Source organism: Notolepis coatsorum, assembly GCF_963971535.1.
Source record: "Notolepis coatsorum genome assembly, chromosome: 8".
Classification (NCBI taxonomy): domain Eukaryota; kingdom Metazoa; phylum Chordata; class Actinopteri; order Aulopiformes; family Paralepididae; genus Notolepis; species Notolepis coatsorum.
In genome coordinates this window covers 133,478,910-133,493,909 of record NC_140172.1, presented here as the reverse complement: position 1 = coordinate 133,493,909, position 15,000 = coordinate 133,478,910, and the positions used below count along the sequence as shown (strand labels likewise).

Below are 15,000 nucleotides of genomic sequence, written 5' to 3'. Positions count from 1 at the left end.
TGAAGCGTCTTTTTTTTTTTATCCACTTTTTCTCCCATTTTTCTATATTTTCTCCCATCCCAATTTCGTATCATCCAATTCAACCCTCCCCTGTCACGAACGCTGTTTCTTGCCTCCCACAAGCCGGCTGCAATGTGGACTAAGTCATACATAGCACAAGTCCCCTCCGGTACTTGAGGTAACAGCAGTCGCATCTTTTCACCTGCGCAGCTCGATCTCTCAGTGGCGAGGAGTAACGCGTGGGAGGCTCACGCTGCCCCCGACACTTCCTGATTCTACTGCGCAGGCGCACCAACCGACCTGTAGGAGTCGCTGTCCACAACGCCCGATCCCCACCCATCAGTTTCCCACCCCCATATACGGCCAATGTGTATTAGTATGAACGACCAGCTAAACTGAAAGCAATGTGGAGCGCTGGGCTCGAACAGGCGAGCCCAGCGTCTCTGCATTCGTGGCGAGCGCCTTGCCCACTACGCCATGTAGCCGCCCAAATTGAAGCGTCTTTATGCGTGGATTGTGGATGTGAATTACGACGAATCTGAATCTGTGGATTGTTGAATTGTATCACTGTCACTCACACGTTATTGTGATATTGTAACTGGGATTAAAATGTCTGAGGAGATGCGCTGTTTGACGGATTTTATGATGTGGACATGACTTGAGAAAATGAATGAGCAATTGCAAGCCTTTGACGTTTTCATGAATGAATTTGAGAAAATGCATTTATCTGTTCAAGCACTGTTATCTGATGATGAACAAGAGGGTGATGAACATGACTGGTGTCACTGGTATCAATTCAATGCATGTATGGATGATGTCCGAAACAGATTAAAACCTGATTAATAGTGAAACTGTATAGCCTCCAACTCCAAGCCTCTCTGACACGTTATTTCGGGGGTCGCGTCTTGAAAACTTTGGGAACCATGTATTTAGTACATGATACCTAAGCACATACAGTACAGATATCCTCATAAGCAGGGCGGCTGGGTGGCGCAGCGGACATTGCGCTCGTCACCAACGCAAGAGACACCGGGTTCGACTCCGGCTGTCGGCGTTGCCTCCGGCTTGGGTCAGCCGTCATACTAACTCAATTGGCAGAGTTAGCGGGTGGAAGTCGATGGGTGGTAATCTGGACGTTGTGGCCAGTGACTCCTACAGGTCGGTTGGGGACGCCTGCACAGCAGAGACAGGAAATGGCGGGGGTAGTGTGAGCCTCCCACACGTTACACCTCGCCAATGAGATTCCGCGCTGGCAGGTGAAAAGATGTGACAGGCTGCCGCCTCGTATATCGGAGGGGACACGTGATGCAAGGCTTCTATCCTCCCTACAACCGGCCAGTGGGGGGCATATGCGAGCAACGTTTAAGACAAGGGAGGGAAGAATTGTAGCTGTAGTACACACTGTAGCACCCACTCCACACACTTTATAGCACACACCCACTTTAAACAAACACACTGTAGCACCCACTCCCCACACTTTATATTTATTGATGAAGGATTGCACTACAACTCGTACACCTTACTGTAAATTGTACCTAAATTGTACCTCATCCCATTTCTGCTTTGCACTATATAGTACTGTACATTAGTACACTGCATAGTATTGTATATTATATGGTAACTCAGTTACGTCTATTCTGCATCGAACATTGTACATATGTCTATACTGAACACTGTGACCTCATTTTCTACTTCTAAACTACATGCTATACTATGTTATTTGATACTATCTTGTCTAGCACAGTCTCTGGAGCGTAACAGTAAGAAGCATTTTGTATGAAAGTATTCTGTACTTCTGTATGACAACTATTAAAGAAACTTGAAACTTGAAACTTGAATTGGCACAGTGGAATTGGGATGGGAGAAAAATAGAAAAAGCTGAGAAAAAAGTGGATAAAAAAAAGCTATCCTCATAAGCATAATTATATTAATTCGTATCAATTAGATATACTCTTTGTGCTTGTTTTTATCTACTTATGCTGAAAGAGTTGAACTAATTATTTTCGCTAGCAAGATCTCATTCGATTATTCATTCCATTAAGCCTACTGCCAGCAGGCACATTTAAAGAAATATAATCTGATTGATTGGGGTAATGAGGGACTTAAAATTAGCCTATAGATTATGCATTTAACTTGTCGGCGAGGCTATTGAGCCGTACTGTATTGTACCCATTCTGCAATCTGTTAATAAAGTTTTCAATCAATCAATCAATGCCGTTAGAAAATCAGGATTTCTGCGATCTACACCTGCTGTCTTTTCAGGTGAGGCGGCCGTGCGCAATTATCCTGAGTATCAAGTCTAGTTCGAAAAAATTATAATAAAAAAAAAAGTATTATAAAAAAAAAAAAAAAATGCTTTAATCACAGTAACGTTGGCGAGCTAGCTAAATTATATAAAAAATAACTGGATAGTTGACATAAGTTGATATATGAACTGGATAGTTCATATAAGCCATTCTCCCTTTCTGTGTGTGTGCACGCGTACCCGTCCCAACTCTGGTCTTTGGAAAGTTTGATATGTACTGAGGATGGCCAGACAATGTTGATATTTAAACTTTACTGCGCGCATCTATGACGACACTGTTGACACCACGTATCCGTGACATGCGCGCCCCGCGACAACACTAGTAGTTTCGGGGGGCCTACCACCCTCCCTGAAAAAAATCCTAGGGGAAACACAGAGTGAATCAGCGTTCGAGGAACAGGGAAAGTCGGTCACAGTGCTCAGGTATTCTGCCACTGTGTACTCTCTGTTTAGGGCCAAATAGCATTAAAATTTGCTCTGGTTTTGGGTTGATTCTTTCCAATGTGTCAGATAGTTTTCTTTTTGTTTTCTTATAATTTGGTTTAGTCCAGTGTGGTTTCTGTCTGGTGGCTCTGTTTGTGTGAATGAATGAATGAAAACTTTATTTAACAGATTGCAGAATGGGTACAATACAGTACGGCTCAATACATACAATTGTTAAGGGGATGCAGACCTGAGAAAGACGTTTGTCTTGTTTCCATCAGGGTCCCCCATTTTCAATTCATATAGTGTTTGTGAGCAGAGTCCCAGAACCATCTGGCTGAGTGGGCATCTCTCAAAGGTCTCTCTGTAGTGGCTTTGTTGTGGAGTGTGTCTGGGTCACTTTCTTTTAGGTGATTGTAGAATTTAAATGCTCTTTTTTGGATTTTGATGATTAGTGGGTATCTTCCTAGTTCTGCTCTGCATGCATTATTTGGTGTTTTCCGTTGGGTGCGGAGAATGGATTTGCTAAATTCTGCATGCAGAGTCTCAATTGGGTGTTTGTCCCATTTGGTGAAGTCTTGGTTTGCAAGTGGGCCCCAGACTTCGCAACCATATAGGGAAATGGGTTCTATGACGGAGTCTAATATTTTGAGCCAGATTTTGATTGGAAATGTCTAACTTGATGTTCCTTTTGATGGCATAAAAAGCCCTTCTTGCTTTGTCTCTCAGGTCGTTCACAGCTTTGTTGAAGTTCCCTGTAGCACTGATGCTTAGGCTGAGATAGGTGTAGTTTTTTTTGTGTGTTCTAGGGACATTTTGTCTAGGAGGAATTTGTGTTGTTGTAGGCTGGGCCTTTTTTGGAATATCATAACTTTAGTTTTGGTTAGGTTTACTGTCAGTGCCCATGTCTGGGAGAATTTGTGCAGAAGATCAAGGTGCTGCTGTAGCCCTTCTTTTGTTGGAGACAGCAGCACCAGGTCATCTCTCTCTCTCTCTCTCTCTCTCTCTCTCTCTCTCTCTCTCTCTCTCTCTCTCTCTCTCTCTCTCTCTGTGGTTTGTGGCAGTGAAAGGGTTAATGGCCACGGGATATGAACACACGGTGAGAACCAGAGCCGCTTCCTCCCACAGACTCACTCTGCTTCGACGTGTCCAGACGGGACCTGCATACCTGCCCTAACCCTAACCTCAAGTGCCCCCCGAGAGAGACCAGTCGAAATGTCGACCTTCTCTCTCCCTCAACAAGTGACACCATGTTAGAATAAGATGAGACGTTGTTTGGGCGGCTACGTGGCGTAGTGGGCAAGGCACTCGCCACGAAATGCTGGAGACGCTGGGCTCGTCAGTTCGAGCCCAGCGCTCCACATTTGCTTTCAGTTTAGCTGGTCGTCCGTACTAATACACATTGGCCGTATTAGGGGGTGGGAAACTGATGGGTGGGGATCGGGCGTTGTGGACAGCGACTCCTACAGGTCGGTTGGTGCGCCTGCGCAGTAGAATCAGGAAGTGTCAGGGGCAGCGTGAGCCTCCCACGCGTTACTCCTCGCCACTGAGAGATCGAGCTGCGCAGGTGAAAAGATGCGACTGCTGTTACCTCAAGTACCGGAGGGGACTTGTGCTATGTATGACTTAGTCCACATTGCAGCCGGCTTGTGGGAGGCAAGAAACAGCGTCCGTGACAGGGGAGGGTTGAATTGGATGATACGAAATTGGGATGGGAGAAAATATAGAAAATGGGAGAAAAAGTGGATAAAAAAAAAAAAATATATGAGACGTTGTTTCAGTAGTTTTGTGGACATTTTAAAAGTTACAATACTAGAAACAAGTCTTGAATTTGTGAAATACAATTGTGTGATATGGTTACTGTTAGAGCCATATGGAATCCGCGGTCACGGAATCGCGGACGGAATCGCGGAATTGAGCAATAAAAATGGAATCCACTATAAAAAAATAAAATAAAAAATATATATATTTTCTTTTCTTTTTTTTTTTACTTTTTTTTTTATGTTGTGGGACTTGTACAGCACTTTGTTCAACTTTGTCAGTGCTGTAAAGTTTAAACCTTTTAAAATCTTAGACAAACAAAACACTTTGCTTTCATGAAATATTGTAAGCCGTCATTTGAGGCTTTATAAAAGCAGCACAATGAACACAAATCTGTCGGTGCCGAGTCCGACCTCATCTTAAATAACAAACAGCATTGCTTGTTGTAGTTAACAAAGAGAGGCAGAGTTGATTTTGCAAAAATATATATAATTTTTTTTTTTTTTTTAATAATCAAATTTTATTTTCATATTCGAATCCCATGCCCATCGAACGAAGCTTCGAAGCTTCAAAGTATTTAAGACAGCCCTATTAAATGGACTGTTATATCTTATTAAATTGTGGACATTTATTCATTCCCACTTATTAGACACTATTTCTGATGGTAAAATGAGCGTACAAAGCAAAATACAGAATTCTGAAATATTAAAACGGAAAAAACGGAATTTGGAAAAAAATAAAATGGAATTTGGAAAAAAATAAAACGGATTTCATATGGCTCTAGTTACTGTGTGTGTGTGTGTGTATGTGTGTGTGTGTGTGTGTGTGTGTGTCTGTGTGTGTGTGTGTGTCAAGTCAAGTCAAGTCAAGTCATTTATTTATAAAGCACGTTTGAGAACTCAAGAGCCAACCAAAGTGCTGTACAATCAAAGCATAACATGTCATAATATAACATACAAAAATACAAAATACAAAAAGGCACAAAGACAAGACAGTACATTCAGAGAATAGGACAACAGTAGGCCAACACACGGATAGGGAAGCACAAAGTACAATATAGCACACAGGGGACAGAGGAGCACAAAGTACAATATAGCACACAGGGGACAGAGGAGCACAAGAAGAGATACAAGGGGGAGGGGGCAGGATAAAGTTGCATGGGAGTGTGTGAGTTAGGGTGTGGGAGAATCAGGGTTTATTGAAGGCTAGGGAATAAAAGTGGGTTTTTAGTCAGGCCTTAAATGTCTCCAGCGAGGGGGCAGATCGGATCTCCAGGGGTGTGTGTGTGTGGGTGTGGGTGTGGGTGTGGGAGAGACACACAGGAGAGAAGGTTCTGGTGGGAGTTGAACCCACAGGCAAACAAACAGGGGTACACGTGGTCCCAGAGGTGGGGTTTTTAAACCACTAACACCATCTCCTGGAGTAGATGCAGAATAAGGATTCACGGTGGGGTTAATGCAGAGCCATATGAAATCCGCGTTCACGGAATCGCGGACGGAATCGCGGAATTAACCAATAAAAATGGAATCAACTGCAAAACGTGGAATATTGCAGAATTTGGCCTAATCTGGACTGAAATTTCGTTTTTGGGTGGATCGTTTGGTGTACACGCGACCGGGGAGGCGGGGACGCTACAGCGTGTTACACACAACACAGCCGCGGTGCTCAAGCGTCTGGCTGCTTGTGTTAACATCGTCAAGAAGCTAAACTATTGTTATGGTTTGTAACCGACCCCAATCGCACAACACAAGACAGGTATGATGGTTTGCCAAGAAACAGATATTTATTGAACAACAGGGAAAAACAGGGAAAAGGGCACTGTCCCTTTAAGGGAGAATCACAAATACAGGAATATAATATGAGGGGAAGGAAAGGTGCCTTTAAGAGGCGGGCAGGAAAAGGGAACACTATGGGAAGGTAAGGGAACGCCTAAGGGAAGGTTAAGGGAACGCCTTGGGACAGAGGAACTAGAGACTAGGTAAACAAGGGACAAGGAGAACTAGGGCTAGAGGACTAGGGACTAGGAGAACTAGGGATAGAGGACTAGGGACTGGGAGAACTAGGGATAGAGGACTAGGGACTAGGAGAACTAGGGATAGAGGACTAGGGACTAGGAGAACTAGGGAAAGAGGACTAGGGACTAGGAGAACTAGGGAAAGAGGACTAGGGACTAGGAGAACTAGGGATAGAGGACTAGGGACTAGGAGAACTAGGGAAAGAGGACTAGGGACTAGGAGAGCTAGGGAACAGGAGAAACGGGGACTAGGGGAACTAGGGACCAGGAACTAGGTGGAACTAGAAAGGGGAGAACTTGGGAACAGGAACTAGGTGGAACTAGAAAGGGAGAACTTGGGACCAGGAACTAGGAGGGGACTGAGGCCCGCGGAGGCGGGCTGGGGAACAGGGAGGAACTGGGAGGACTGGTGGAAATCATCTGGGCCGCTCTGCAGGACAGAGGAGATAGTTAATGCACAAAAAGGGAAAAAACAGAGCAGGTGCAGAACAGTCCAAATAACAAAGTGAACAAAGTAATAATATCTTCGTGTGACAAACACACAGGGGGAGATGTAAAGTCCAAAAATACTATTCTAAGTGAGAACCAAAAACAGAGGCAATACGCTGGGAAACAGCAGCGGGACGAGGGCAAGGGGCATTACGCTGAGTGAGTGACATCACAATCAAAACTCACCCAGGCGTATGCGTAAAGGTACAGAGACAGCAACGGGGCGAGGGCATCGCCACCGGGTGGCTGGCTGTCCGAGCCGAGGAACAGAGCGCTGGAACAACGGCGGTGGCGAGGATGTCGTCCACCGGGTAGCCGCTGTCGGAGCCGAGGAACAGAGTGCGCGCCACACCTTGGTGTGCGCGTCGGAACAGTGGCGGTGGCGAGGATGTCGTCCACCGGGTAGCCGCTGTCGGAGCCGAGGAACAGAGTGCGCGCCACACCTTGGTGTGCGCGTCGGAACAGTGGCGGTGGCGGGGATGTCGTCCACCGGGTAGCCGCTGTCGGAGCCGAGGAACAGAGTGCGCGCCACACCTTGGTGTGCGCGTCGGAACAGAGAGACGCCTCGGGGTGCGTCTGCGAGGAGGAGTGTGCCAAGCACGAAGGTCTGGAAGATGCGCGTCTGTGCGCTGGTACGGAGGAGCGTGCCAAGCTCGAAGGTCTAGGAGATGCGCGTTGCGCGCTGGTCTGGAGAGCGTGCCAAGCTCGAGCGTCCTTGGAAGATGCGCGTTGCGCGCTGGTCTGGAGAGCGTGCCAAGCTCGAGGGTTCTTGGAAGATGCGCGTTGCGCGCTGGTCTGGAGAGCGTGCCAAGCTCGAGCGTCCTTGGAAGATGCGCGTTGCGCGCTGGTCTGGAGAGCGTGCCAAGCTCGAGGGTTCTTGGAAGATGCGCGTTGCGCGCTGGTCTGGAGAGCGTGCCAAGCTCGAGCGTCCTTGGAAGATGCGCGTTGCGCGCTGGTCTGGAGAGCGTGCCAAGCTCGAGCGTCCTTGGAAGATGCGCGTTGCGCGCTGAGGACTGGAGAGCGTCTGCGCTGGTCTGGATGTGCGTCAGGACGAACAGCTGCGCGGGGGTCTGCAGTGGAACGCTGGGGTGCCTCCCGTGGAAGTACAGGGAGCGCAGACCAGTCTCCCCCACAGGCAACGGCGACAGCTGGCGAAGGCTGGAGCAAACATCTCGACGCCGGAGAATCGAACAGCATAGGCAGACAGAGGATCTCCCGAAAGAGTCTAGATGTTTAGAGAATATGACTCGGCAAGTATACAACACGACCCCACGCCGAAACGAGGGGAAGCGCCCTGGTATTTAAAGCCCACAGGGGGACTAATTAGCCTGCCACCACAGGTGCGAGAGATAATAGATAATCGAACAGGTGTGGCCACTGAGGGTAAAGAACGAGAGGGTGGGGGCTAGAGAGAGTGAGTGAGAAGGGAAAATAAACAGTATAGGCTTAAAGAAACAGAGAAAAGGTGGTGAGCAGCGGGCAAAACCTCACAGTACCCCCCCCTCAACGGGAGCCACCCGGCGACCCAAAACAAATACAGACAGAGTGGCAGGGGGCAAAACAAGAGGTACTGGCCAAGCCAGCAGGGGAAGCCACCACAAGAGTGGGGCCAGCAAAAGAAACAGGGTCGCCGAGGGGTAACTAGGGTAGCAGAGGGGCAACTGGGGGAACTGGTCTAGAGGAACTGGGTCTAGAGAACTGGTCTAGAGAACTGGTCAAGAGGAACTGGGTCTAGAGAACTGGTCTAGAGCAACTGGTCTAGGGGAACTGAGGGGCAAGCAGGGTAGCTAAGGGGTAACCATGGTAGCACCGGGAAAGGGCTAGCAGAGGGAAGGTTAGCTGCCAGGGCACTGATAGCTACAGGGCCTATGCTAGCTGTACTGCTACATCAACATAGAGGCTGCGCTAGCTGCCGGAGCTAGGCTGGCAGACAGGGCTGGACCAGCATGAGAGAACAAGCTAGCTGGAAGGACAGTCCTAGCTGTGTGAGATAAACTGCACAAAAAAGTGGAGGCCATGCAGAGGGACCGGGTTAGCTGCCTGGGCCTGGCTAGCTACAGGGCCTATGCCAGCTGCAAGGGCTGCATAAACATAGAGGCTGTGCTAGCAGCCGGGGCAAAGCTAGCAGACAGGGGCTCTGCTGAGGGACTGGGTTAGCCGCCAGGGCATGGCTAGCTACAGGGCCTATGCCAGCAGCAAGGGCTGCATAAACATAGAGGCTGTGCTAGCAGCCGGGGCTAAGCTAGCAGACAGGGGCTCTGCTGAGGGACTGGGTTAGCTGCCAGGGCATGGCTAGCCACAGGGGGGTCAAACAGGGCAAAACGGGAAGCAAACAGGGGAGCTAACCGGGGAGACTAACAAGCTAAACAGGGGAGTAACAGGCTAACAAGGGAGCTAAACAGGACTAACAAGGAAGCTAACAGGGCTAACAGGGGAGCTAGAGGGAACAAAAAAAAAAAAAGGCAAACTCAACATACACCGTCTGTGCTGGCTGGGGTCGTCGATTTGGTGGGGTCGTACTGTTATGGTTTGTAACCGACCCCAATCGCACAACACAAGACAGGTATGATGGTTTGCCAAGAAACAGATATTTATTGAACAACAGGGAAAAACAGGGAAAAGGGCACTGTCCCTTTAAGGGAGAATCACAAATACAGGAATATAATATGAGGGGAAGGAAAGGTGCCTTTAAGAGGCGGGCAGGAAAAGGGAACACTATGGGAAGGTAAGGGAACGCCTAAGGGAAGGTTAAGGGAACGCCTTGGGACAGAGGAACTAGAGACTAGGTAAACAAGGGACAAGGAGAACTAGGGCTAGAGGACTAGGGACTAGGAGAACTAGGGATAGAGGACTAGGGACTGGGAGAACTAGGGATAGAGGACTAGGGACTAGGAGAACTAGGGATAGAGGACTAGGGACTAGGAGAACTAGGGAAAGAGGACTAGGGACTAGGAGAACTAGGGAAAGAGGACTAGGGACTAGGAGAACTAGGGATAGAGGACTAGGGACTAGGAGAACTAGGGATAGAGGACTAGGGACTAGGAGAACTAGGGAAAGAGGACTAGGGACTAGGAGAGCTAGGGAACAGGAGAAACGGGGACTAGGGGAACTAGGGACCAGGAACTAGGTGGAACTAGAAAGGGGAGAACTTGGGAACAGGAACTAGGTGGAACTAGAAAGGGAGAACTTGGGACCAGGAACTAGGAGGGGACTGAGGCCCGCGGAGGCGGGCTGGGGAACAGGGAGGAACTGGGAGGACTGGTGGAAATCATCTGGGCCGCTCTGCAGGACAGAGGAGATAGTTAATGCACAAAAAGGGAAAAAACAGAGCAGGTGCAGAACAGTCCAAATAACAAAGTGAACAAAGTAATAATATCTTCGTGTGACAAACACACAGGGGGAGATGTAAAGTCCAAAAATACTATTCTAAGTGAGAACCAAAAACAGAGGCAATACGCTGGGAAACAGCAGCGGGACGAGGGCAAGGGGCATTACGCTGAGTGAGTGACATCACAATCAAAACTCACCCAGGCGTATGCGTAAAGGTACAGGGACAGCAACGGGGCGAGGGCATCGCCACCGGGTGGCTGGCTGTCCGAGCCGAGGAACAGAGCGCTGGAACAACGGCGGTGGCGAGGATGTCGTCCACCGGGTAGCCGCTGTCGGAGCCGAGGAACAGAGTGCGCGCCACACCTTGGTGTGCGCGTCGGAACAGTGGCGGTGGCGAGGATGTCGTCCACCGGGTAGCCGCTGTCGGAGCCGAGGAACAGAGTGCGCGCCACACCTTGGTGTGCGCGTCGGAACAGTGGCGGTGGCGGGGATGTCGTCCACCGGGTAGCCGCTGTCGGAGCCGAGGAACAGAGTGCGCGCCACACCTTGGTGTGCGCGTCGGAACAGAGAGACGCCTCGGGGTGCGTCTGCGAGGAGGAGTGTGCCAAGCACGAAGGTCTGGAAGATGCGCGTCTGTGCGCTGGTACGGAGGAGCGTGCCAAGCTCGAAGGTCTAGGAGATGCGCGTTGCGCGCTGGTCTGGAGAGCGTGCCAAGCTCGAGCGTCCTTGGAAGATGCGCGTTGCGCGCTGGTCTGGAGAGCGTGCCAAGCTCGAGGGTTCTTGGAAGATGCGCGTTGCGCGCTGGTCTGGAGAGCGTGCCAAGCTCGAGCGTCCTTGGAAGATGCGCGTTGCGCGCTGGTCTGGAGAGCGTGCCAAGCTCGAGGGTTCTTGGAAGATGCGCGTTGCGCGCTGGTCTGGAGAGCGTGCCAAGCTCGAGCGTCCTTGGAAGATGCGCGTTGCGCGCTGGTCTGGAGAGCGTGCCAAGCTCGAGCGTCCTTGGAAGATGCGCGTTGCGCGCTGAGGACTGGAGAGCGTCTGCGCTGGTCTGGATGTGCGTCAGGACGAACAGCTGCGCGGGGGTCTGCAGTGGAACGCTGGGGTGCCTCCCGTGGAAGTACAGGGAGCGCAGACCAGTCTCCCCCACAGGCAACGGCGACAGCTGGCGAAGGCTGGAGCAAACATCTCGACGCCGGAGAATCGAACAGCATAGGCAGACAGAGGATCTCCCGAAAGAGTCTAGATGTTTAGAGAATATGACTCGGCAAGTATACAACACGACCCCACGCCGAAACGAGGGGAAGCGCCCTGGTATTTAAAGCCCACAGGGGGACTAATTAGCCTGCCACCACAGGTGCGAGAGATAATAGATAATCGAACAGGTGTGGCCACTGAGGGTAAAGAACGAGAGGGTGGGGGCTAGAGAGAGTGAGTGAGAAGGGAAAATAAACAGTATAGGCTTAAAGAAACAGAGAAAAGGTGGTGAGCAGCGGGCAAAACCTCACAACTATTCCACAATAAGCCCTCAATTCAGAGCAGAACAGTATCCTAATGACTTTTATGCCTCCGGTGATAAGGTGTTTTGCTAATTCTGTCAACGTTTCGTGGACTGGACCCGCAAAAACACTTGCGACACTATTGTGAGGACGTTAGGACGTTTAGCTTCTAGCTAAATCTAGTGCACCCATCCATTTGTTTAATGCAAACGACTGCCCTTTATAAACTAAATACACTTAAATAGCTATGTAACGTTATAGGACTATCTATGGAAATGATAGCTTCTAGACGTTCTAGCTAAATCTGGTGCACCCATCAATTTGTTTAATGCAAACGATTGTCATTATACACTGCCCTTTATAATCTAAATAAACTTAAATAGCTATGAAACGTTACATTACATAGGACTATAGATGGAAATGATAGCTTCTTGCTAAATCTAGTGCACCCATCCATTTGTTTAATGCAAACTATTGTCATTATACACTGCCCTTTATAATCTAAATAAACTTAAATAGCTATGAAACGTTACAGTACATAGGACTATAGATGGAAATGATAGCTTCTTGCTAAATCTAGTGCACCCATCCATTTGTTTAATGCAAACTATTGTCATTATACACTGCCCTTTATAATCTAAATAAACTTAAATAGCTATGAAACGTTACAGTACATAGGACTATAGATGGAAATGATAGCTTCTTGCTAAATCTGGTGCACTCATCCATTTGTTTAATGCAAACGTTTGCCATTATACACTGTCCTTTATAAACGAAATAAACTAAACTAAAGGTGCCTAAATTATGCATTACTATATTTCATCACAATATAATAGATATAGCTAGGTTACTGACATTGTCATTGTGATAATGTCAGTAGTAGCTAGCTGTATCTATTGTTTACACTTGAAATATGTATTTTTATTTTGTCACAATATTAATTGAAAAATATTGTGTAAAATTGAACTGTATTTCTGAGTTGAAGCACTTAAAAACATTAAATGGACTGTTATATCTTATTCAATTGTGGACATTTATTCATTCCCACTTATTAGACACTATTTCTGATGGTAAAATGAGCATAAAAGGCAAAATACAGAATTCTGAAATATTAAAACGGAAAAAATGGAATTTGGGAAAAAATAAAATGGAATTTGGAAAATAATAAAACGGATTTCATATGGCTCTAGGTTAATGTCTCTTGAGGGTACTGTTGAATCAGGGTGGTGAATGGTAGTTTGAGTCTGGCTCCCCCTGGTGGACTTCACATATATATACACCCTCTCTCGTGGCTGCAACAGTAACATCTTGATATTATTTTTATTCAATGTTTTAACAGATACAAACAAAGCGGACAGGACAGACAAAATCAAGACATCACGACGACAAAAATAAAAATATATATACCATCCCCCCTCCCTGCAACAGTAACATTACTTTTTTTTGTTTTTTGATCCACTTTTTCTCCCATTTTCTATATTTTCTCCCATCCCAATTTCATATCATCCAATTCAACCCTCCCCTGTCACGAACGCTGTTTCTTGCCTCCCACAAGCCGGCTGCAATGTGGACTAAGTCATACATAGCACAAGTCCCCTCCAGTACTTGAGGTAACAGCAGTCGCATCTTTTCACCTGCGCAGCTCGATCTCTCAGTGGCGAGGAGTAACGCGTGGGAGGCTCACGGCCTCACGCTGCCCCCGACACTTCCTGATTCTACTGCGCAGGCGCACCAACCGACCTGTAGGAGTCGCTGTTCACAACGCCCGATCCCCACCCATCAGTTTCCCACCCCCTAATACGGCCAATGTGTATTAGTATGAACGACCAGCTAAACTGAAAGCAATGTGGAGCGCTGGGCTCGAACAGGCGAGCCCAGCGTCTCCGCATTCGTGGCGAGCGCCTTGCCCACTACGCCACGTAGCCGCCCCCAACAGTAACATTACTTGTAGTTAACTCTCTCATGGCTGCAACAGTAACAGTTGTATCACACAAGTTCATGATCATCACGGTTGCAGGTCTCTGGAGTCAGCCCCACCCTCATGCATCAGGCAACTGAATCAGCTCAATGAGAGGAATTGCAGGAACAACTATTTCTACTCAATAATTTATGTTGATGTCAAGAAAGATCTGACTTTACTATCGTTACACACCCCCCAAGCCTACGTCTTGTCCTTGAAGTCGATGTACACAGAGATCTGGGCCACCAAAAGACGCATGCTCTCGGGCGGCTATGTGGCGTAGTGGGCAAGGCGCTCGCCACGAATGCAGAGACGCTGGGCTCGCCTGTTCGAGCCCAGCTCTCCACATTGCCTTCAGTTTAGCTGGTCGTTCATACTAATACACATTGGCCGTATTAGGGGGTGGGAAACTGATGGGTGGGGATCGGGTGTTGTGGACAGCGACTCCTACAGGTCGGTTGGTGCGCCTGCGCAGTAGAATCAGGAGGTGTCGGGGGCAGCGTGAGCCTCCCACGCGTTACTCCTCGCCACTGAGAGATCGAGCTGTGCAGGTGAAAAGATGCGACTGCTGTTACCTCAAGTACCGGAGGGGACTTGTGCTATGTATGACTTAGTCCACATTGCAGCCGGCTTGTGGGAGGCAAGAAACAGCGTTCGTGACAGGGGAGGGTTGAATTGGATGATACGAAATTGGGATGGGAGAAAATATAGAAAATGGGAGAAAAAGTGGATAAAAAAAAAAAGAGGCATGCTCTCGTTCTCCGTCTCTCTCTCCATGCTGGGACTTTACTGAATGGACCAGCGTCTGAATATTTTATGAGACGAAGCCGTGGTTTCTTTCGGGCGGGAGGCTGGGCCCGGTCACTGACTGAAGAGGAGAAGGTTAGCGTTAATAGGCAGTGGAGAAGAGACAGGTCTTGATGCAGGATTGGAAAATGTCTTGAGGAGGGAGTTCCAGAACCTGTGAAAGTTGAGAACGGGAAGATCTGAGGGATGAGAGGGTTGGTAGGAGGAGAGGAGGCAGGCTGATGTGGATCTGAGGGATGAGAGGGTTGGTAGGAGGAGAGGACAGTTATATGCATATATTTATTTTTTCCATGTTTCTCCTTGCAGACCTATCGAAGAACCGTCTCACAGAAATCCCCTCGGAGGTGTGTCTGTTTTCCCCCCTGGAGTCCCTGAATCTCTACCACAACTGCATCAAATATATCCCAGAAGCCATCAT

At 48.3% G+C, this 15,000-nt stretch overlaps 1 protein-coding gene across 1 annotated transcript in view; it reads left to right on the top strand.

Moving 5' to 3' along the window:
- The window catches only part of lrch2 (leucine-rich repeats and calponin homology (CH) domain containing 2), a gene marked incomplete at its 5' end in the record, with an annotated part of 85,077 nt that overhangs the window by 4,565 nt on the left and 65,512 nt on the right, over positions 1-15,000 (top strand). The window contains 1 exon segment of the mRNA XM_084319789.1: positions 14,889-15,000. This exon segment is cut by the window's right edge and continues 33 nt beyond it. Coding sequence (XP_084175915.1) covers positions 14,889-15,000 — 112 coding nt within the window.